General features: G+C 38.0%; 1 protein-coding gene across 21 annotated transcripts in view; it reads left to right on the top strand.

Annotated features, from left to right (window-relative positions):
* The window catches only part of LCOR (ligand dependent nuclear receptor corepressor), an 83,825-nt gene that overhangs the window by 44,208 nt on the left and 18,035 nt on the right, over positions 1-21,582 (top strand). For 7 of the 21 annotated variants that reach the window (XR_010367478.1, XR_010367477.1, XM_064431057.1 and 4 more), the window contains 2 exons: positions 4,475-4,762; positions 7,625-7,718. The exons of 13 other annotated variants lie outside the window; for them this stretch is intronic. Coding sequence is in view for 6 of the 8 variants with exons in the window: in XM_064431056.1 (XP_064287126.1) it covers positions 4,475-4,762; positions 7,625-7,718 (382 nt within the window). In the remaining 2 variants the exon portion in view is untranslated. Of the gene's footprint in view, positions 1-4,474; positions 4,763-7,624; positions 7,719-10,531; positions 20,043-21,582 lie in introns of those variants that run through there. One more of the 21 variants, XM_064431076.1, reaches the window with a different exon arrangement.

Genomic DNA, 21,582 nt, shown 5'->3' with positions numbered 1-21,582 from the left:
GGTCTTTTTGCATGCAATGTAGGTATCAAAGATCTGATGTTCAAGTTGAATGTTCAGTATTTTTCAGTTATCTTCTTTATATATATTTATCAAGGATAAAAATTGACTCTAAAGTGATGGAGCAACATAACAATGTGGGCTTGGGGCATTGGAAGAGACTGTTGATGCCTAGGGAGCATAAAACTCTTTAACCCTAAACAAAATCTCTCCATGAGATCACTGGTGTTTTCACTTTTGGAGAGATGACTCAGTTCTTACCCCGCAGAACTGTTCCCCATAACCAGTGTTTAGGTGGGTGGGCTGTTTGGAAGAAAGGTCAAGTGGCAGTGCTGGTTGTAGGTGGGTAATGTGTTTTGAGTTTTTTTTAAAAAAAAAGTATTTTATTTTGATGGGATATGTACTAATGCAGTTTTTCTTAAAGGTCATCAGTCTTTTCACTATTGGTAATGATTACCACCCTATTCCCAACAATCTAGAATATAAAATATTATTGGAATAGTGCTAAGGGGGATATGTGAGGAATTCAAAATGTGATCAGCAAGAGAATTGCTGTAGAATATTCTGAGAACATGCTCAGTGCTAGAAAATCACCTAAATATCTTCTGGAGAGTTGTTGCTTAAACTGCTCTTAAGGAAGGCACAGAGCTCATTTCACTTTTTTCTACAAATCTGAGAAACATTAATCCAGAGGTTGCTTCCAAATGCATCCTGAATGAAAGTACATCGTACTTATCAGTCTAACCCATGTGTGAGAAAATCTGCCCAATCAGTAATTCCAACCTATCTGCTGGGGGACAATGTAAGGCTTCAGTTTAACAAATTAGAAATTGCTGTAGCCAGTCCTCAGCCCCTCCTTCCAGTGACCAAAATATTTAAAGGTGTTTTAAGTAGATAACAGTATCTTAGCCTTTCTTTTATGACTCAAATGAATAAATACAAGCTATACATTATAATGCTTCTATACTTTTTGCAATACATGCAGGATGGTAGGAAGGATAGTTACTGCATTACTACTGATAGTTCAGATAATACCTTTATTCCAAGGCTTTCTTTTCAATTCTTCTTTTTTCTTGTAAGCTTAATGTTTCCTTTTGCTTTTGAGTTTATCCCATTTATCTTAAAATCCAGAAGGAATTAAAGAAAACTAAAGTCTAGAGAAAATACAGGTTTTTCCATATTGCTTTTTCGGTGACGAAAAAAAAAGTCTTTCCATCATTTCCAAATTGTTTATTAAAGACCTCATTCCTTTACCACTAAACTTAAATCTTCATGTATGATGTGTGTCTTTTAGGAAAGTATGCTTTTTAAATTCTCTGAGAAGCCAGCAGCAGATATTGTAATGTGTTAATGAAGGGTATAATACTCTGTCCGTGGCTGGCTACCCAGAATAAAGATAATGAAACAAGCCAGATGTCTAAGAATCTTTGAGAATTTTTTAAAAACATACCCTTGTTTTTCTTTCTTGGACAAAGCTGTGCTTGGTGCAAGAGTAACAGGCGAGGGATAGAAGCCTGGCAGGAAGTCAGTTCTGAATCCTTAATGCATGATTTTCAAGCTTGCCTCTATTTAGATTGCTTGAAATCTAACTCATGCTGCTGCCATAAGATCCCAAGGCACTGTCATACCAAAGAGGACACAAAGAATGGCAGAACTTTAATGTTCTTATATTGCTCAGAGATGCTGAGCTCTCCTGGCTTCCTGACAGCAATTGGTTTTTTTCTTCTTTCCATCCTCACTGCCAGTAACATTTGAGATGGGTATTTTGTAGCCTGGGTAGATCAGAGAAAATGCAGCTGCTCTCTGAACACTGGCCACACGTTAATGTACTGAACATGAACAGGGAATTAACAACATCAGCAAACTTTTTGGACAGGTTTACTGTCCATTAATCTTAGTCCTTTCTCTGAAATTGTGTCCCTGGCACTCTGATCCAGTAATGCTTCCTTTAAATACTCTTATTTTTCCAGTCAAAGCAGAGTGGTAGTACTTAGTTGTCTGTTACCTTTGCTTTGTGGCAGGTCAGGACCTTCTTCTGGTTTAATGAAATCATGCCTTTATTTGTTTGATACTGCCCTTTTAAGGTTTTGATATAAAATACACAAAAACTATTAAGGCTTTAAAGCTCAGAGGTACTGCTTCAGACTATGTATAGCAGATAACTTTTTGCTGTATTTTCTCTTCTCAGAGAATTTCTATATTTTAGTTAATTTTAGCTTTATTTTCTTAAAAAAACCTGGACAGGTGGAGTCAAGATAAATACGTGATTGATTTCAAGTGATGCTGGATGGGCACCAGCACATATTTTCCACTCACTTTTGAACAGCTTTAATCCTCAGCATGCAGGTTTTATATTAAGCAAGAAGCTTTTAATGTGCTAGGTACCTAACCTTCTGCTTGAAATCGAATTCTGTGACCTGAATTAGTGCATTTATCTTGAACAGCACTAGAAAGTTGTCATTCTGGGCTGATTCTATGAAACTGCAGATTACAAGGATGCATGGCTGTAGGCATATGCAATATTTTATTTCTGAATGTGTAAATATGTTCAGATGTAAGCATTTCTGAAATGAACATATGAACACGGTGCACTGTAAAGGCCTGATTGTTCATTCAGAAAGCACAAGTGCTGTAAAGCTCTGCATTTCTGCCAGCCCCACTTGTATATGCTACAAGCACGTGTCAAACAGTTGGTATCTGTCTGGTCATGTCATCAAATTGTGTCCCTCTGGGCCTCCTTAGAGCCTTTCTGTGTCCTTCAGGAGGTTATAGTGAAGAGAATAGAAAAGTAGAAGAAATGCCACCACTGCAGAACTAAACCTCTCCACTTTTCCAGGCTGGTGTCCTTGTGGACCATTTAGGAAGCAAGTGAGATTATAAATGCACCAAAATTTAAGTTTGGCTCATTTTTTGGTGTCTTCTTAAAACTGTAGTATTTGGTACTTAACAACAAGTAAAATCTACAGGATGTTTTAAAGAAAATGGTTACATATTTACATAAACATCCTGGAAATTTACAGGATTTACAGAAATTTACTGTAAGAATATACATGGTGACTGTATAAGATCTTAGGTGTAGAAAAGTGTGCTTAACAGAAAGGAATTTGGGCTTGATACGTATTTAAAGCTCAATATGGTGTTTCGTCAAGAAACAGGCTGCTACTGCTGCTCTTTGATTTGTAGGCAGCTCTGCTCAAACCTCCATGTCAGTCATCTTTTACACATACCTTAAAGCTGGTTTGTTGGATTGATGTACTTTTGATAAAAATGGTGGCAAAAGGCAAATCTAACACTGAAAGGTCCCACAGAAGATTTCCTAATGCTTCTAATAGCTCAATCTCAATAGATTACCTTTCAACCTGGGCCATTTTTTAAAAGAGGTAGTAAACACTTCTCTATTGTTCCCTCTTGAGAGCTGCTTTTAAAGATTTATTTGGTCTTCTGCTGTACAGTTTTTTTGTGAATGTTTCATCGGTAATAGAAAATCAAACCTTTTGAGCCATTTCTGGAATAGTGGTGTTGTTGTCTGTGCTTTGGGGTTTTTTTGGGAGTATTGTGGGTGGTTGGTGTTTGTTGTTGTTTTGGGGTTTTTTTGGGTAGTGATTTGGCCAGAGAATACAGTGTTTCAAGTGAAGTGGCAGGACTTAGCTTTTGTGATTTAGGAGTTACAGATTTACTTTCACATCACAAATTACTACTGGTCTAAAATAGTGATTTTTGTCAGTCAATTTTTTGTGTTGTCCACATGCCCAGATGCCTTTTTATTTATACACTATTTCATATAAATAAATCGCAATGCCTACTTGTTCTGTTTCACATCCATTACTAATAGATTTAGCAGCTCTTCTAGAAATAGAATTACTTGTCATGTGACACATCTTGGGGTTTTGTGTATATGCAAGTTCTTTGGGTGATTCCTGATCCTGCATTGATTGCAATGTTAGAAATATCAAAAGAAATATATAGAATGAGATGGAACACACTTGAACATTTGATCTTCATGTGAATTATTTTAATTTATCAGAACTATAGGGCTTTATTTCTCAGTAAACTTATAGGGGACTGCTGCAAATTTATTTTCCATTTTACCTTTCTGTAGCTGCAGGTAAGTTATGCAACTCTTCCACTGTATAACATGTTCAATATTTCTGGATGGGCTCCATTACTTGGCACTTTAGCTCTCCTTTCCATTTCCACACCTCTTAGAGGTCTGGTAGAATATGTCTATATTTTAAAACAAAATATGAGATTGTGTATTTCTTTTAGCAAAGTGTTATTTTGGGAAGGCTGCACCAGAATTAGCAATGGTTCTTATTCAGGTATTCTAAGACTGAAGTGCATTTTCTACAGAAACTATTTTATCTTTGGCTTTTCTATTTTCCCCTGAATTTTTTTTTTTTTGTAAATAAACAATGACTTAATATAAAAGCTGTTTTACTTAAAGTGCTTCCTTAAAAGAAATCTCTAATATTTGCAGACAGTCCTAGGGTCTCCGACCCCAATATTCCCCTAGTGGCCCGTGAGATCATGCAGCGAATGATCCGACAGTTTGCTGCTGAATATACCTCAAAAAATAGCTCTACTCAGGACTCCAGCCAGCCCAATAGCACAAAGAACCAAAGCCTGCTGAAAGCATCTCTGGTCGCCTCCTCTCCCACGGCTGCAACTGCTCAGAACCCTGTGCTCAGCAAACTGCTCATGGCTGACCAAGACTCACCTCTGGACCTTACTGTCAGGAAGTCTCAGTCAGAACCTAGTGAACAAGGTAGGACTCTTACCAGTGTCTTGCATCCTGTGGCAGTCCATTAATGGCATTCTTATTGCAGAACCAATTAGAAGGTTGCACTTTTGCATAAAATGTAAAGTGGAAAAGCAGTAGATGTTTTTACAGTTAATAATGACTAGTTCAGTGTGGCTAGAAGAGAAAAGAGTTTTTGAAAAAATGTAGATCCATAGACATGAGAGATTCTTCTGAAGAAGGGCAAAGGGGATGGACATGCTCTAGACTCTGAGGATAAATGTGCTCTTCCTGCTGGGAGCTGCCAGAAACTGTCTGCCAAAATAGACTGTACACTTGCTGATAAGAGAAGTTCACGTGGTCATGAAAATCATAATGTTGTCTCTTCTCTGAAGATTAGTGCACAATCTGACTGAAAGGCTGATTTATTTTCTTTCTGCTCGTGGTATAAGAGTATCTTGAAAAAGTCTGCAATAAATTGCTTTGTGAAGGCTATAAAATTATACCCATGAACTGCACTAAACTTCCAGGTTTGTGTGTTTGGAAGAAATGTCTCTTTTCTACCTTAAAAATAGACTTGTTCTGTGGAGCACAGATTGAATTAACTTGTAGCAGTGTTTCAGAGCTTATTTTAATTCAAAAGCCTTGGTTTCCATCAAAAAATGCCTTTTTTTTAAAAGAAGCAAATTCTGTGAGTGATATACTATACAAACTTTTCTTTTCTGAAACTGTTGAATCCTAAGTGTATCATACTGATTAAAATTAGACCCTTTATCCTTCTTCAGAAAAATGTTAGTGCTTGAAGTCATTCTGTCACAGTAGGCTGTCCATCTGCAAATGGAAAAGGTGCCTGCAAATAAAAAAAAAGCCTTTTTCTAGCTATGACAGAAAACTACATATCCCTTCATTCTTTTAAATTTGGTTTATAAAGCATTTTGTAAACAGGTTAATTTTATGTGTCCAGTCATATGCAGCTTGGACATCTGGATACATACTGCAGTTAGAGCTCTTACTGAAAGCTATCATTGCACTTCAGTTACAAACTGCAGTGAGAGGTTGAGTAATGTCTCCCTTGAAATGTGGACCTGTACAGTTTGCTGATAGGCATTTGTTTCTAGCTGTCTTTATGATAAATGCATTTTGTGAGTGTGTTTTTCATGCATGTTTATAAATGTTAAACTGTTCTCATTGTTAAACTTTTTGCTGAAAGAAAGAGGGAGAGAATCAGTTTTGCTTTTTCTTTGTTCCTTTTTAATTAGAGGATGCTATGGTGAAGAAGAAAGCATGTACATGAACTGTTTTTTAGCTACCATGTGATGGAAAAAGCTGTAAGATAATGTATGGTGTTCATAACGCTCATTATGAGAGTAGAACATGTGCATATTGAATTATACAGTAATCTGTTTGCTGATGTAAATTTTTTTTTCCCAATTTACATTTAATGTAATTGGAAAGAGATTTTGCCAAACTTGTTAATGAGAGATTTCAGAGGCTGTCATGAAAGATTGCTAGTGGTGCTTTGTGCTATAGTCTGTTCTAGTGGCTTGAAGGGAGCCCAGCTAGTTGTAAGCTTTTCTCTGGGGTGTGAGGTTGGCCCTGCTTCTCCTCAGAGGCTTCTAGGTCATACTGACTTTTCTGAGGGAGGAAGCATGGATGCAAGTGCCTCCAGCAGCTGCTTGTGCTGTCCAGCCTCTTGAAAAGAAAGACTTGATTCAGTCTGTCTCTTGTGCCTGCATAAGTGTTGTTCAAAAAGAAAATTTTAATTTTCTGCTTGCTTAGGTTTGGGTTATGGTGTGTTCCCAAATGCAGTGGGTGGAACAGCTTTTCGTTAGTTAATTCTAGTTCACTGTTTATCATGTTTTTTCTCCATATGTCAAATGAGAACTTTAAGCAATCTGAAAGCTGCTTTACATTGTTCTTGTGTTCAGTGGTATTCACTTGATTAGATTGAATGAGTGAGGAGCTCTCATATGTCTCAAGTTCACCTTGCCAACAGGTTTCATTTATCTCTGCCTCATAAATTCCTCATTTCAAAGTTTCCAGGAACTTCAGATGTCTGGGCTGCTTCAATGACAATGTTGCCCTTATTAAAATGACCAGAATTTCAAGCTGCTTCGGTGTGCAGCAGAAGCAAGGCTTTTCTGGTGAAATATGCTCCCTTTTCTGGTGCCTCTAAATGCAGAGTTTACATAAGGGTTTGCAGGGGAGCATGGGGGGAGCTTGAGGATGTGCCATTATTGAGAGTGGAGGAAGCAGTCTAACAGGAAAACCAATTTGGCATATGGAAGAGAGGGAATAAAAGGACATAATAGAGGAGAACAGCAGCAGCTTTTCCAGTAGGGACCCATTGGAGATATGAAAAAAGAAGATGAAGCTGGCTGCCATGTGAGAAGAAATCTCACATCTATATGTGTGTTAATTTAATTTCCTGTATGGAATTCTCAGTGAATTTTCCTACAAGAGATTTGGATAGAAAAAGAAAAAAATCCTAATACTGGCTTGCAGCCTCCCTTTAAGGAGGGGAATATCTCAGGTTGACAAGTCTTGAAGATTGTCTCAGTTCTGGCCACTGAAAGATAGTTATGTGATAGGCTCTGTTGTATCCAGAACTGTCACTTGTAGGTAATTTGTTATGCTATGTCCCCTGTAACAGATGCACTTCTAATTTTGTTAATTTTTATTGATTTCCAAAGACTGTATTGGAGTCACATGTAAACCATATTGCAGAAAAATTCCAAGCCTTATTTTGTTTGAAAATACAATAAACCAAAAAATGTGTGCTAAAATGACTTCAGCTCAGAAGACTTGCTTTGCTTTTCAGCTGAAGACAAGATCAGCATGGCTGATCCTGCTTCTTCAAACACTGAAGTCATTCTTTTGTCTCTACAGACGGTGTGCTTGATTTATCCACTAAGAAGAGTCCTTGTGCTGGCAGCACCTCTCTGAGTCACTCTCCAGGGTGCTCTAGTACTTCAGGAAATGGGTAAGAGAAAGCAACTTACTATGACCTTTTAAAACAGTTTTTTACTAAAAACAGTGTGCTTAGCTCCTGTTAATTTTAACTTTCTTTTGGTGTTAACCCTTTGGAGTAATGTGTTTTCAACTTGTACCTTTGGCAAATACCTTCACCCCACCTGCCAAATAAGAGTTGTTGCCAACTGAGACAGGTTTAACTTGCAGTTAAAGACTCTAATGTCTGTTATTTTTGCCAATTTGGTGCTTATCCAGAGATCCATCCATTCATTACCTGTTTCTTGGGTTTAGTGATAGGTGATTTCTGTGAACATGCAAGTTCAAATAAGTGCATGCAGAATCTTAGAGGCTTTGCAGTATATTTAGATTTCATTTCACTTAGGGCAAAGTTAGCTAATGGGAAAGTTTATTTTAGAGGTAACAATGATTTGGGTGATAAACCATGATGAATTAGATTTAAATCACTGCATGATTTTTGTTAATATTTCCTAGCATAAACCACAACTTAGAAGAGGGCATGGGACAGGAAGTCTGGTAGTTCAGAAAACTTTAAATGTAACTTTAGATTTGCAATTGTTCTATAGTACTGAACAAGTTTTTTTAAAAAATAATCACAAAGTATGTGGTGTACTACTCTTGCCTAATCAGTTCAAGGTGTGAAATACTGTTAAATAATAAAACAATCTTTAGGTTTCATATTTCTAATGGTCACCATTTGCATACATTTAGAAACCCTTTACTCTTGGTCAGGGTGGTACTGGAGAGGCTGACTGGGACTAAGAGGGGGTTTGAGTGTTTATTATCTTGAAGCTTGAAGCTTGAATCTTGTTGATTATCTTGAAGAAGATCAAATATTTTTTACTGAAGTACAGAAAGAGTATATGGTTTAAAGTGCTATTTAATTGCTGGATTTAGCTTTATGATAGCCTTTGAAAAACGTGAAAATCTCATCTAGCAACCCTCTTCCACCCCCATTTCCATGTACTGATAACAGCTGATTGAATTTTTGCATTTCTCTTTGGGAAAATATACTGTCTCAGATTTCTCCTTTCAAGATTACTTTTCCGTTTAATATTTCTATTAATAAAATACTTCAATCCCTCTTTAAAACTTAGTCTTAATAGTTTTTACAATTCTTTAGCATAAACCTTCCCCAGCAGTACTTCTCTAATTCTGAACAGGTTATTTCCATCTTTATTTTCCTAGGAAGGCAGCAGAAGCCACTGAGGCTCGGTACTGTTTGTTCCCTTGTTTGTGAATCAAGTGAGGGCCAAAGTCCGGCACACAGGGATGGCAGGGCCAGCATCTGGCACTGTCCTGCTCAGTCCTGTGGGTCCAGGGAGGATGTGGCATACTGGCACCTGTGGTTACTTGTCCAGGTGTGTGGCATACGAGGCTGGCTGCAGTTTGTTCAGCATCACTGAGTGGGGTGTAACCCTCTGTTTTCTGCCAGCATGACTTTTATTTAGGTGTAGAATCACTGGTGCATGTGATGCTGATACATGCTGTAGGAGGGGTGGAGAATGCACATTGTCTGAGAGGGCTCTCTGGAACTGCAAACTTTGATCCATTTCTCTGGATTTTGTTCTGAATCCTTGTTGACTTTTGTTGTGCACATCCTATGTCTTGTTGCATCCTGGAGAGAAGTGCATAGCAAGTGCATAGTGTGTATCAAGCATTGTGTATGTTACATGCCAGGTTCTTGCAGTGGATGTCTTTTCTCTAAAGACTTTTTTTAATCCCAGTGTGATGTTAAAAATAATAATGTAGCTTTTCAGTACTGTGTATCCTGTCCTTAAGTAATGCTGACTTAGCCAGAGGGCTTGACACCAGTATAGCGTCCCAGAGCATTAAAATAGATTCTCTTTGTTAATTTGTATGCTGAACATGGAGAAATTTGGGGGTGGATTTTGAAACCAATGTGACTTAATAACTACAGGGGGCTAAGCAATCAAAGCATTAAAATAGCTGTGATTCTCTGCAGCAGTAGTACTTAATTTCATAGAAAGAACACTTGTGATGAAAGGGAAATGGTAAAAATACATACTGCCTTTTTTTTTTTTTTGGTTAACCCTTGATCTGGATGACAGTTGGCGCTTAGATCTTCCTTTTCCTAGGCATGCTTTTTATCAAATGAGATTCAGGGCTCTGTATTTATGCAATTAGTAGTTAAGAGAGCAGTTTGGTAAGTCCAGTGTAAGCGTTTTCCTTTGTGATCCGCGGTATCCCAGCTTTCATATTTGGTGCTTAATGAAAGTCAGGCGAATACCTCTGAGGCCTGCTAAGCTTTTCCTTTTATCCTGAGCAGCAATTCTTCGATATGATGTAAGCAAACACTATCCAGGGTTTCCACCTGTGTGTAGATACTGCAGGTGGCAGTCATATTTACATGCTGAATATGTTGCACTTTGGCTTACTCTTTTATTACTGTGCTTGTTTAGTGGTAACGTCACACCAGTAACACAGTTGTGTGTAGATCTATGGCGATTGATTACTACTTTGTAATTAAGGTGCTATTTTCAGACGCTTGCGCGAAGTCTTTTCTACTCCGAGAATTTGTGAACCCAACCAGAGACCAGCCAACAGGTTTCATTTTTCTTTGCCCAAAAAGCTTCTCTTTTTTTGCGAACAAGTTTTAAAACTGACTGATGCTGAGACTTAAAAAAAATAATTAAACTAATAAAAAAAAAATTTAGAGAAAAATAAATAACACAAAAAGTGATGTTACCCAAGCAAGGCCTTCTAATAAAGGAGTGGCCCCCTCACCCATCCCTCCCTACCTGTGCAAGTCCTGCTCACATCAGTTTCCTTCCATCCAATTAGGCGACCTGGGAGACCCAGCCAGCACCATCCGGAGGGACTACAGAGTGGTGATGGGGTACCTCCAAGAAGCTTGCAGGATGGAACCAGGGAAGGTTATGGCCACTCCACATCTCTTAAAGTACCGCTGGCTCGATCACTCCAGATTAGTGAAGAACTGCTGAGCAGAAACCAGTTTTCTACGGCTGCCAGCCATGGGCCATCTGGACTACAGAATCATGGACAGCACTTAATATTATCCAGGGAGGCTTCTTGGGCAAAACCACACTACGAATTCAATTTCAGCCGCATGAAATTCAGGGGAAATGGTGCACTCAGCAACATCAGTGACCTTCCTTTTCTTACAGAAAACTCTGCCTTTCAAAAAATGGCACTTCAAACTAAACAGGATGGGAAAAAGGACGTGAGCCATTCATCTCCTGTGGATTTAAAGATACCACAAGTTCGAGGCATGGACCTTTCATGGGAGTCCCGCACTGGTGACCAGTTCAGCTATAGCTCTTTGGTAATGGGTTCACAAACGGAGAGCGCGCTTAGCAAAAAGTTAAGGGCTATCCTTCCAAAACAAAATAGGAGAAGTTTGCTGGATGCTGGACCAGATTCCTGGGGCTCAGATGCTGAGCAGTCTACCTCTGGACAGCCATATCCCACCTCAGATCAAGAGGGAGATCCTGGCTCCAAGCAACCTAGGAAGAAAAGAGGGAGATACAGACAGTACAACAGCGAGATACTGGAGGAAGCAATCTCTGTGGTTATGAGCGGGAAAATGAGTGTTTCCAAAGCTCAGAGTATTTATGGGATCCCCCACAGTACACTGGAGTACAAAGTTAAAGAGAGGCTGGGCACTTTGAAAAACCCTCCAAAGAAAAAAATGAAATTAATGAGGTCGGAGGGGCAGGATGTTTCAGTAAAGATTGAATTAGATCCCCAGGGAGAAGCAGCACAAAGTGCGAATGAATTGAAGGATGAATAGGGATGTTGTAGAGTGCCAATTACTTTGCAAACTGGGTGAGCACTACTGCATAGTTCAACCATCACTGAGCGCACCTGAGTCTCCTGTTTACTGCAATGCTCTTTCCTTTGCAGTTTAGCATAGACTTATGTGAACACAGGTGAAAGATGTGCTCTGAATGTCACATTTGTAAATTTTTCTGGCCTAGTATGGCACACTTCCCCTCTTTCACCTGCCCACTGCCCTCTTTCTTTCTTTGTTCCTTTTTTTTCTTTTGCCTTTTGCATGTTTCTCTGTAATAGAGAATTGAGTTACCTCACAAAGAATGCAGATCTGTAGAAGTGGACGTCTTGCCTGTAGAGCCTGCCTGAACTTCTGATGTTGGATTTTTCATATCTGCCTTTATAGAAAGAAGTCCACTTTGTTAAACTGACACTCTCCTAAAACCAGGCAATTTTCAAATGAAAATCAGACTGTCATTCTTCAAAAATGTTTCAGAAATCTTTTTTCCCTTCTTATTTTTTGTTGATCCAGTTGATTGAAAGGTTTGAGCTAAATCAAATTATTTAGGAATGGTACCTCTCTGGAACTCAGATTTGTCAACTAGATAGATAATCAATTGGGTCTAATTAGGCTCTCCACTGTTTTCTTTCTAAATTAACTGTACTTACCATTTGCTGTCTGCTTAGTGCTCACCCGGAGGGGAGGGGAGGGAAAACTTACATACACTACCTTCAGAAAATGTCAGTTAATTATTTATAACACTACCTTCGCTGTAATTTTATTTGGTGTTTTTGAAGGGTGATATTTAGACTCACCTGCTTGAGGATGTAGCCTTATCTCACGGAAGACAAGCTTCTCACAGTCAGGAGCAGTCAGGGTACACTAAATGATATATTAGGGTATGCCTCATTATACCAGAACTATGGTTCTTTGTGACCTTTACACTTTTTACAGACTTGGTTCTGAGTTTACTAATGTATGTGGTCCCAACAGCTAGTTTAAATGACTCTAATCCAGGGATGGGGGATTTGTGTAACAAACTACTGTGATACTGGGAAAAAAAAAGAAAAAAAAAAAAAAGGAAAAAAAAATAGCCCACAAAATGGTGATCTCAAACGTTACAACCTCAGTAGTCTGCCCAAATATCCACATTAGTGAAGGAGCTTGTTAATGTTCAGGGAAGAAGTAAAACACTGGTAGCCTGATCTAATTCAGGCTCTGCATCATATCTATCTGTAATACTGTCAGGGTCGAACACTCAATGAATGGGTGTTTCCTTTTTAAATATTACAGTTGCCAGTAGCAGGAATTAAGTCCTGCTTTTTTGTTGTTGTTTTTATTTAATCTATTTTGATAGTGGTTTAGCACATGCTAGAATAAGCATTTAAACACCATAAAAAAAAGCACTCCTTAAACCACAAATCTGGGTTTTTTTTCAGTATGGTGGTATCTTTATGCTTATATGGAGATCCAGGATAAGTTTTGTACTGAACTTTTATCTTTGATACTTTCTGCGGGAGTGGTCAGTAACTAAGTGGAACTTACTGGACTTACCACAACATGACCAAATCGTAATTGCTGGTTCTTCAGGTAGAAGCAATTTGGTCTTAATCTGTGCAAAAGGTAGATAGAATTACCATTTTTTTTCCCATTTGCACAACCAAAAGAAGCATTGGAGTTTTTGTGTGAGAGCATTAAGTGATGTCAGTGAAAGTGGTCTCTCAAAGTTCATGGGAGGGTGGCCTAGGTAACCCTAGGGATGCTGAATGACTTCTGGAACAATTGATTCTTTTAGCCTCTCCCCCTCCCCAGCAACTTCATATTTTCAAAGGTTAGGCACACCATTGCTGTTGTTTTAAATATGCACTGCTCATTCTTGAAATGGACTGGGCATTTGGCCCCAAGTATACTTTATTTTTGTTTACTTAATATATTTTAGTCCTCAAAATCCTGGTTCCTTGTAGCTTTCTAGTTGTCATCTTGGCATTTAAAGCAGTTTAAGCTCAGTAGCAGTTTATAAACTCTGCAATACATTCCAGTTTAGCTGGTGATTGCAATAAAGGCGCAGTTTGAGGTGTGGTTTCATCTGCTGTTGGAGGTTATGGTAGAAAGTTTGTTGCAAGTTTAAAAAGTAACACAGTTTTACTCTTGAGAGAGGTTTAACCTTTTGCAGTTGTCCTTATTTAAGAAACATGAGTTGAGTTTTATAAAACTTGTCACTGTAGTGTACGTGGAGTGCTCATTTTACTAACCTAAATATTTTGTATGTGTATGTTTAAGTGGGTGACAATCGTGCAGCAGAAGAATGGTGTGCCTACCCTTTAATGCTGCAGTTTTAAAAGAGAATTTGTCTTGTCATTTCAGACTGTAGGCTAAGAATTGTAAATAGATAGTGAGAAGTTGAGTACTCTTTATTTGCTTTGGTTAGGAAGTGGATTTAAAGAAAAAAAAAAACAACAACAAACCAAACACGTAACTTTCTCAGTTTAAATGTCCTGAGACCTGAAGATTGTAATACTCATAACTGCAAAGCTTTTAAACACAACACTTGATCTGTGATAACTTAATATTCAGGTAATCTTTCTTTTTCGAGAAGCTTTTGAACAACCATATTTCCTCCAAAGGTCTCTGTTTAAAAAGGAAAAAAAAGAAAAAGTGTAGATTATTTTTTAAGCACTAATTGCATTACATTGGTAACTGCAATATGAAATAGCCATTATTGTTTTGTGAAGCATGGTTGAGATTAGTTAGTGGTCCCTTTTTAAAATTTCATGAGCCTCTCAAAAAATAAAAACAAATTTAAAAAAAAGCTGCTGAATATTCAAAAGATATATATTTTACCTTATTGTAGGTTTTGTAAATTTAGTCTGTAATATTCAGGTGCACCTTTTAATGTTACTTTTTTGTTTCAAAATCCCATCTAACATATTTTCTCTGAGGTGATTCATCACTTAAGACTAGTATCACTCTAAGTGCTGCAGTGATCACTAATATTTTGTTTCATTTTTCACTACATATATTTTGCAGGCGCTTTCAGTGTAGCTAACTAGTAGTATTTGGGATCATTTTAAATATATGATTGGAATTAATGTTTGTCCATTAGCATGCTTAATTTTCTGCTGACCAGCAGTTTGCATGGCCAAAATCCCTGGTTGACCATATTTTGGTGTGGGAAGGTGTGGTTCACTGCGGTCTTTGTAACAAAAGCCTTGTTTCTCATCTTATTTCTGGTAAGTGGATGCTTATGTTACTTGGATCACTTGGACAGGAGAAAGGTTTTTAAGCCTTCTCCTGCTGCTCTTGTGAGATCGCATTAACGTGTAACATAGACAAACTGCAACCCTGTAAAAATCGAGACGTTGTTAGGAGGAGACCTTTCGGGTATTTTTTGTCACTAGTTTTCTCTTATTCCCGAGAATGTCCATCCAATGTAGTTATTGGACTTAACAGTATTGTTGTGTACTACGTTGATGTAGCTGAAAAAGCCTGACAGCAAGAAACTGTGAATTATATTTGTGGCAGTCTCTGAAAACTAGTTTTTCAGTCCAAGTACCATGAAGGAGAATCCCCCTCCCCTACCCCATCCTAGAAAAGTAATTTTATATTTTGTGTGTATAAAGTTTTAAGAATCGAAGTTTCATATTGTACTGAAGTTTAGGTGTCGCTTGGTAAATCTTTGCTGCAGCATATAATTGAAGATGAGTAAGGCTTAGTGTGGTAGGGGTCCTGGTGTGGAGTTAATTATCGTACAGTTCTGGTGGGAAAGCCCAACATGTATGAAATGTGTCCTTTTTCTTTTTTTTCATTTGGATTTGTAAGATGTAAAAGTGCTTTTTTAGAACTCTGACCTATTACAAACTATTACCTCACTTTCAGCCAGCTGGATCCTCATTCCACAGTGTTGTAGGCATTATTGTGGCTGTAATGCTTGAGTACAGCTATAGAGTTGAACGTTTCCAGTTAGATATTGTAGGGACACGTTTCTGGACTCATTTTTATTTCTGTCTAAAGATTATTTATTTTCCAGTCATTCCCTGATTTTTTTTCTAAAGGTTCAAGACAGTTTCCTTTAGAATTTCTCATTTTTTCCTTGTTGCACAGGAGAAGTTGCTGCATAAGCAATACAGGTATGCCTTTACTTTCTTTTTTGTTGCAGAACTCATAACTTGATGTTTGCATTACCAACCCTACTGCTAGACCTGAATTCAAACTCTGAACTTTTTTGGCAGTTGGAGAAAAAATATTTTTAACAATTCAGGGGTACAGATAGAAAAATGCCTTCAGTAATGGAACACGTTCAGCTTCTGTGTTCTCTTGCAACTCCTGCACAACCTTTTTTGCAGAACTTTTCCACCACTGGAGGATATTCCTAAACACAGGATGTAACTGCATTTGTGTTTAGACTGGGTAAGAGCAGACAAGGAATAGTCTGTGCTTTGTCTCGTGGCAGGCCAGCATTTGCATCTAAATATTTCTTTCATGAGTACTCAAGAGTACATTGCCTTTCCCTGGAAATTCATGGGAGCTGGCAAAGTGATTTAGGGGCTTTAGGGTTGAGTAAGCTTGGTGAAACAACTTTTTAGTTCTGATTGAATTGCTTTTTGTATCATCTGCAACAATTGTTATACAGTCAAAACTGGAATTGCCATGTGTTTCTTTCCAGTTTACTTTCAAGTAATGCTCTTAAGATGTCCTTGAGTCTTAGGAGAAGAACACAGTGTCCAAGGAGTGAAGGGAGCACTCTACTGTTCCCTTTTTTTCTCAAAAACAGTATGGCTGCATCTGTAATGTGAAGACCTCTTTCTTCAGTGAAGACAAAATTTGAACTCTTCAGTATAAGAATGCATACTCTTATTGCAGTCCAAAATCTTACGAAGGTGAAATTATTAACCTTACTGAAAGATTTGTCACAATATTTTAAATAGCTTAAATTCTCTGCCAAATGTTAGAAGTAGGATGGGAAGGGTTGTTTCCCTCATTTTCATGAGGATCAGAAACCTCTAGGTATTCCCCACAAATGTTTCAGAAACTAAATGTAATTTCAGTCTAGGTCAATGTTGCTTTTTCTTGGCATCAGTACATAATGTTGGCTTATATTGTTTTAGAAAGCTGTAAGAAAATAATTTTGAGACTTGTTTTGGTACTATAAAGGTTTCTACTTGATCTTGAATTGTATTGAAAATTCAGTAATTGGAACCTTCAGAAACCTGAAAATCTGCACTGCTAGTTGTATGCAGTTCTGATGAATGTAGCAGATAAAGTAGCCACTATAGTAACTCATTTCAGATTATCCAGTGTATAAACACAGTGCGCTGTGGTGACCACTAGGCAGAGAGATATTACAAACTGCAAATCATCTGTAGATCCACTTCACGTATACCAGAAAAAGCTGTTAAGTACTTAGAGCATTCCAGTGTCCATCTCTTTCTCTTTCTCTCTTTCCTGTTCTTTCTTTGATTGGGGCCAAGTCTCTAAACCAGTATTACAGCAGCAGTTTTGGACCTCATGTCCTACTGAATTATGCCTATATTCAGGTATTCTCCTAAAAAACCTTCATATTAAGAGAGCTTTATTTAATCCTTACAAAAATCTCTCAGCCCAGCTGCAAAAACAATTTTCCTGGGTGATGTACTAGAAAGGAGGATTTTTTTTAGACTGTCCAGAGCATTTAATTTACCTTCTTAAAAACTGCAACATCCCCACCGGTGCCCCTGTGCTTGTCTCTACTGAATTGGTAAGTATAATTTAGGAGGACTCAAGGTGATAACTACCTTACAGAGCAGGGATTAGGACACAGGCTTCATTTTGACTGGAGCAGGAAAAGTTAACATCAAAAACAATTTCTCTCATCATCACCTAGCACAGTTTATCTTAATATTTTTTTCCTACTCAGAAATAATGAGGATACTACTAGAGCTACTTAAACAGTTTATCAATTACTTGGTGCTACATTTCTCAAATAGTTTTGCAGATACTTTTTATGCCTGCGTGAAAACATGTAAACTATAAAAAGCACTTGTCTGACCTATTCTAAAGTACCAGAAAAGGGATAAATAACTGCAGCACTTTCTCTGTTACATTGCCAGAGTCTTAATTAAATCTGGTCTTCAGGTTATGAAATACTTCAAATATACAATCTAGGATCATGAACAGCTTGTCAGGTCAGATCACAAGGTTTCTTGGGATATTAATTTGTCTTTTAAAGACTAGTACATCAAAATATTCTGGAGTTCAGGCAGGGGATGTATATATACATGCCTGGTATTTTTAACTGATCATTTCAGTAGGCCATTTCAGGGCTTAACATTGGGAATCTGGGATGATGGGTAGGGAAGGGAAGTTTCCCAAACTGAAAAAAAAAACCCCATTTTGGACCATTGTTTAATGTTCAGTTTGAAAACTATATCACAAGAAAAATGGGTAGGGATTCTTTCTCCCTTATGCCTTCAGGGAATGAGTAGTATTTAGAATCTCTGGCTGAAATTCAAGCCTTTTTACCGTGTAAATTTTTAATATAAACTCATTGACATGCTTTTTACATCTGAGGACTGAAAATGGATCTTAATGTTTAAGTTGTGGAATGGTATATTTCTTAAATGAAGGGGGAACATTTAAAAAAAATAGATTAGAATACCAGCATTAGTGAGCTTAAGGAATTTTAGTATGTAATAGCAAAGTATAGCAAAGTATTTGATTAAAAAATTAATCTTGAATTGCTAGTCTGTAACTAGGTGCATTCTAATTTAGCAGGTGAATATTCTTTACTTATCGATATATGATGGGCTTTTTGCAAATAGAAACCTTTATCTGAGTCCCACGTGTTGCTTGTACTGATGGGATGTATGCTTACAGCAGCTTACTGCTGCTTTAAAATGTATAAAATGTTTTGAGTGTTTGCTCATAACTCTTTTTAACCTCCACTTGTTAAATTGTCAGACATTGGTATTTTATCAGTCCGCAGTGTAAGTTTAAACTAATGTTCTTAGGAATCCAACTTGTACACACACTGTTTAAAAACCCTCAGGGACAGTTTACACACTATCCTCACTCAATTCAGGTACTTGTACTCTCTTCTTAAACCTAGCAGTGACTTGTATTTTGTTTTGCTTTTCTTTTGACGTGCTGATAGCACATCCTTGATGAATGTCAACTTAAAACTCAGTTCAGGTATCCAGGTATAACTCAGCCAAACGGATTTTAAAGCTGCATATTTACTCTCCAGCACACAGTGCCTCAGACACTTATAGTGGCATTCTGTATATTCAGTTATTACTACTGAGCAGATCGCGTGGGGGTTCCTGGTATGTATTGTAAGAAATTCCTATGTATATTATATAATATGTATTATATTATATACATATATAGTATATATGTTATCTTAAACTTATATATTTTAAAATGCCACTACTAGCCAGCGCAGCTAAAAATGAAATACATTCCCAGCTGCTTCTGTGAACAGCAGAGGCAGCTTCTTAACGTGGCTCTTGCTTCTCTCTCACCATAACTACTTCTAACCTCAAGCACGGGTCCTTGGCTGTCTGACCTCTACACTCTAGTTATGCAATGTCCTTAGAGAATTCTGTGCACTGGCCACTGTGATGGAAACCAATGGGCCGGGAGTGCTTTGAGTTTATTAGTAATTGTTCTGCCAAAGTTGGTGTTTGTATGACAAGCGTGTAAACCTGTCAGATAATCAGCAGAGGTCCAGGTTGTCCATAATTATTTCCAGCTCCTGGGTAGGACCAGAGCTCACGAGGTGCCTCCTTTCTGAGGCTGAGCACTGTTCACTGAACACCTGCAGTGCCAGCTTCTGTGCTGTGCTCACCTGGAGGCCAAGCCTGAAACTAAAATCTGCTGTTCTGCCTTCATGGTGATCTGTTGGCAGTCGCAAGTCAGCAACACCTCTGCTTTATTATTTGACACTTTACATCTAAAAAGTCTTCTCTTTCTATTTATGTAACCCATAGTCTTTGAAGAGTATGGAAAATGGCATTTCTCTCTGACCTCTAGAAGTTCAAGTGTCATGGGAAAAAAAAACAGGAACCCCCCCCTTTACTCTTATGGACCTCATTTCAATATACTGTTTACAGTTTGACGGAATTGTATAATTTAATATTTCTCTTGTACTGTAGTTTATATTTATTTACAGATTTTTTTTGTACTGTGTGATTTGAATTTTTTGTTCCTTGCTATGATCAATGTTTTATGTAGTAGAGCACTTATGATCACAAATTAAGGTTTTTGGTTTGATTGCACTACATTAATTTTTTTAATGCAGTTCTGATTTTTTGACTGGACTAAATAAGCTGTGTCTTAATGTATGTGATAAGTACTTTTAAATTTTTATTTCATGTGGTCCATTTATTTTTTGCATTGTATGTCAAAGCGCTAATTCTCTTGTTGTGCATGTGTAAGATTTAATGGCTCCATTGTATTATTTGACCATGTCATTTTGGAAACACATTCCCAGCTGTAACGTTGTGTATGGTAGTTTTCACTGGATGCTAGACTTTTCAAAACCACTATTCTTCTAATAAATTTTGTTGTGAAAAACTTCAAGGGGTTCCAATTCTGTTGTTCCTAATGTGCTTTCTGATGCTTGTTCCTAGTAGCCCAAGGATATGAGATGGAAACTATCACAAGGGGGGAGAAGCAGGGGAGGAAGTGAAAATAGAAGGTAAAGCAATTTCTGGCTGAAGGACTGAGCTTTGGAATCTCCATACTCTGTTGGGTTCTTGCCCTAAATAGGATTGACGGTAAAGCTGCTTTAGCAGCTGGGTAGGGAATACATGTGAAAGCTGAAACGCTGTCTCATAGCAGCCCGGTCTCATGAACTCCCGTACTCTTAATTTGTGCTTCCCTATTGGCCACCTTCATTTCCTTAATGGTAAATAATTTATCCAGCGAAGAACAAGCAACCTCTCAGGAGGGAAAGTAAAAGGTGCTGTAGTGATGTTCACTGAGCACTCAGTAATGAGCCAAGCTAGGCACGGAGGTAGTGAAAGCGTGGCCAGAGCCCGTGTGGGTCGGTTTTGGGCTGAGGGGTGGCAGCAGGCAGAGCACCAGTTTGGGCAGCAGAGCTTTGTACTGGGGCACACGTCACCAGGCACAGGCACCTTGCTTAGCTGCCCACCAGGACACTGGTGTTGCTTTTATTTTCTCTGCAGCTTTATTTTCTCTGCTCTTCTGCAGAGGGGGCAGGTCCTCAGCTCCCCATTAGCACAGGGAGAGCTCCAGCAGCTCCATCTTGCTGTCCCTCTGCACAGGGGCACAAGGCAGATCCAGCAGTGACACCACACTGCAGCCAGCCCTTCTCCAAGGTCCGTGTTTACTTTCTCGTGCCTGTACTTTGGGTTGAACGATTTTTGACGTTATGCATTATTGATACTGAAATGCTGAATACTAAAAAGTAGGTTACACTAAGTGGTGTATAATGGAACCCACGTGAGTTTAGGCATTTCTGCTAACCTTTGTGTTCAGTTCTAGGATGATTTTGAGAGTGATGCATAGGGATTTCCTAGCTTTAGGAAAATTCGTAATGCTCATGGTATCTAGCCCACGTTTCTTTCCTCCTGAGAAACTGCCTTTCTTAGCATGTGCTATTGAAAAGTAGGTAAATTAGGGTTTGAATTTTTCAGTGCTTTTTTGCTTTTTAAAATCATTAAGTAACTGTTATATTACATACTAATTATTTTATTTCTTTTATACTAATGCCGATATTAAAAACAAAGCAAAATGGTAATTGGGTGCTGTCATTGGTTTAGCTTTACCAGGCAAATTTCTCTTAAGTAAAAAACTTGGTTTAACTAGAGACTACATCTTACACTTATTCAGGAATAGTGAGTTTTTATGTGTAAATAGCTTGAAAGCCTTGTGCAGTAAACTATCATTTATCATATTTTTTTTCTTTTTGTCTGAATACATCTGTCAAATCTATGAAAATAGCCTTTGAAAGTGATGAACCATATTCCCATCTGCCATTCTTTAGGATGCATTACACTGTGCAGGCTTGTCCCAGAACATTTTTAATTGACACTTTTAGTCCTACGATTATCAGAAATACCACGTTTTTCTGCTTTTCCTGAAGAACTTGCTGATG

Source organism: Passer domesticus, chromosome 8, assembly GCF_036417665.1.
Source record: "Passer domesticus isolate bPasDom1 chromosome 8, bPasDom1.hap1, whole genome shotgun sequence".
NCBI lineage: Eukaryota > Metazoa > Chordata > Aves > Passeriformes > Passeridae > Passer > Passer domesticus.
Note: the sequence above shows the minus strand (reverse complement) of the source record. Positions and strands in the feature narration are given on the sequence as shown.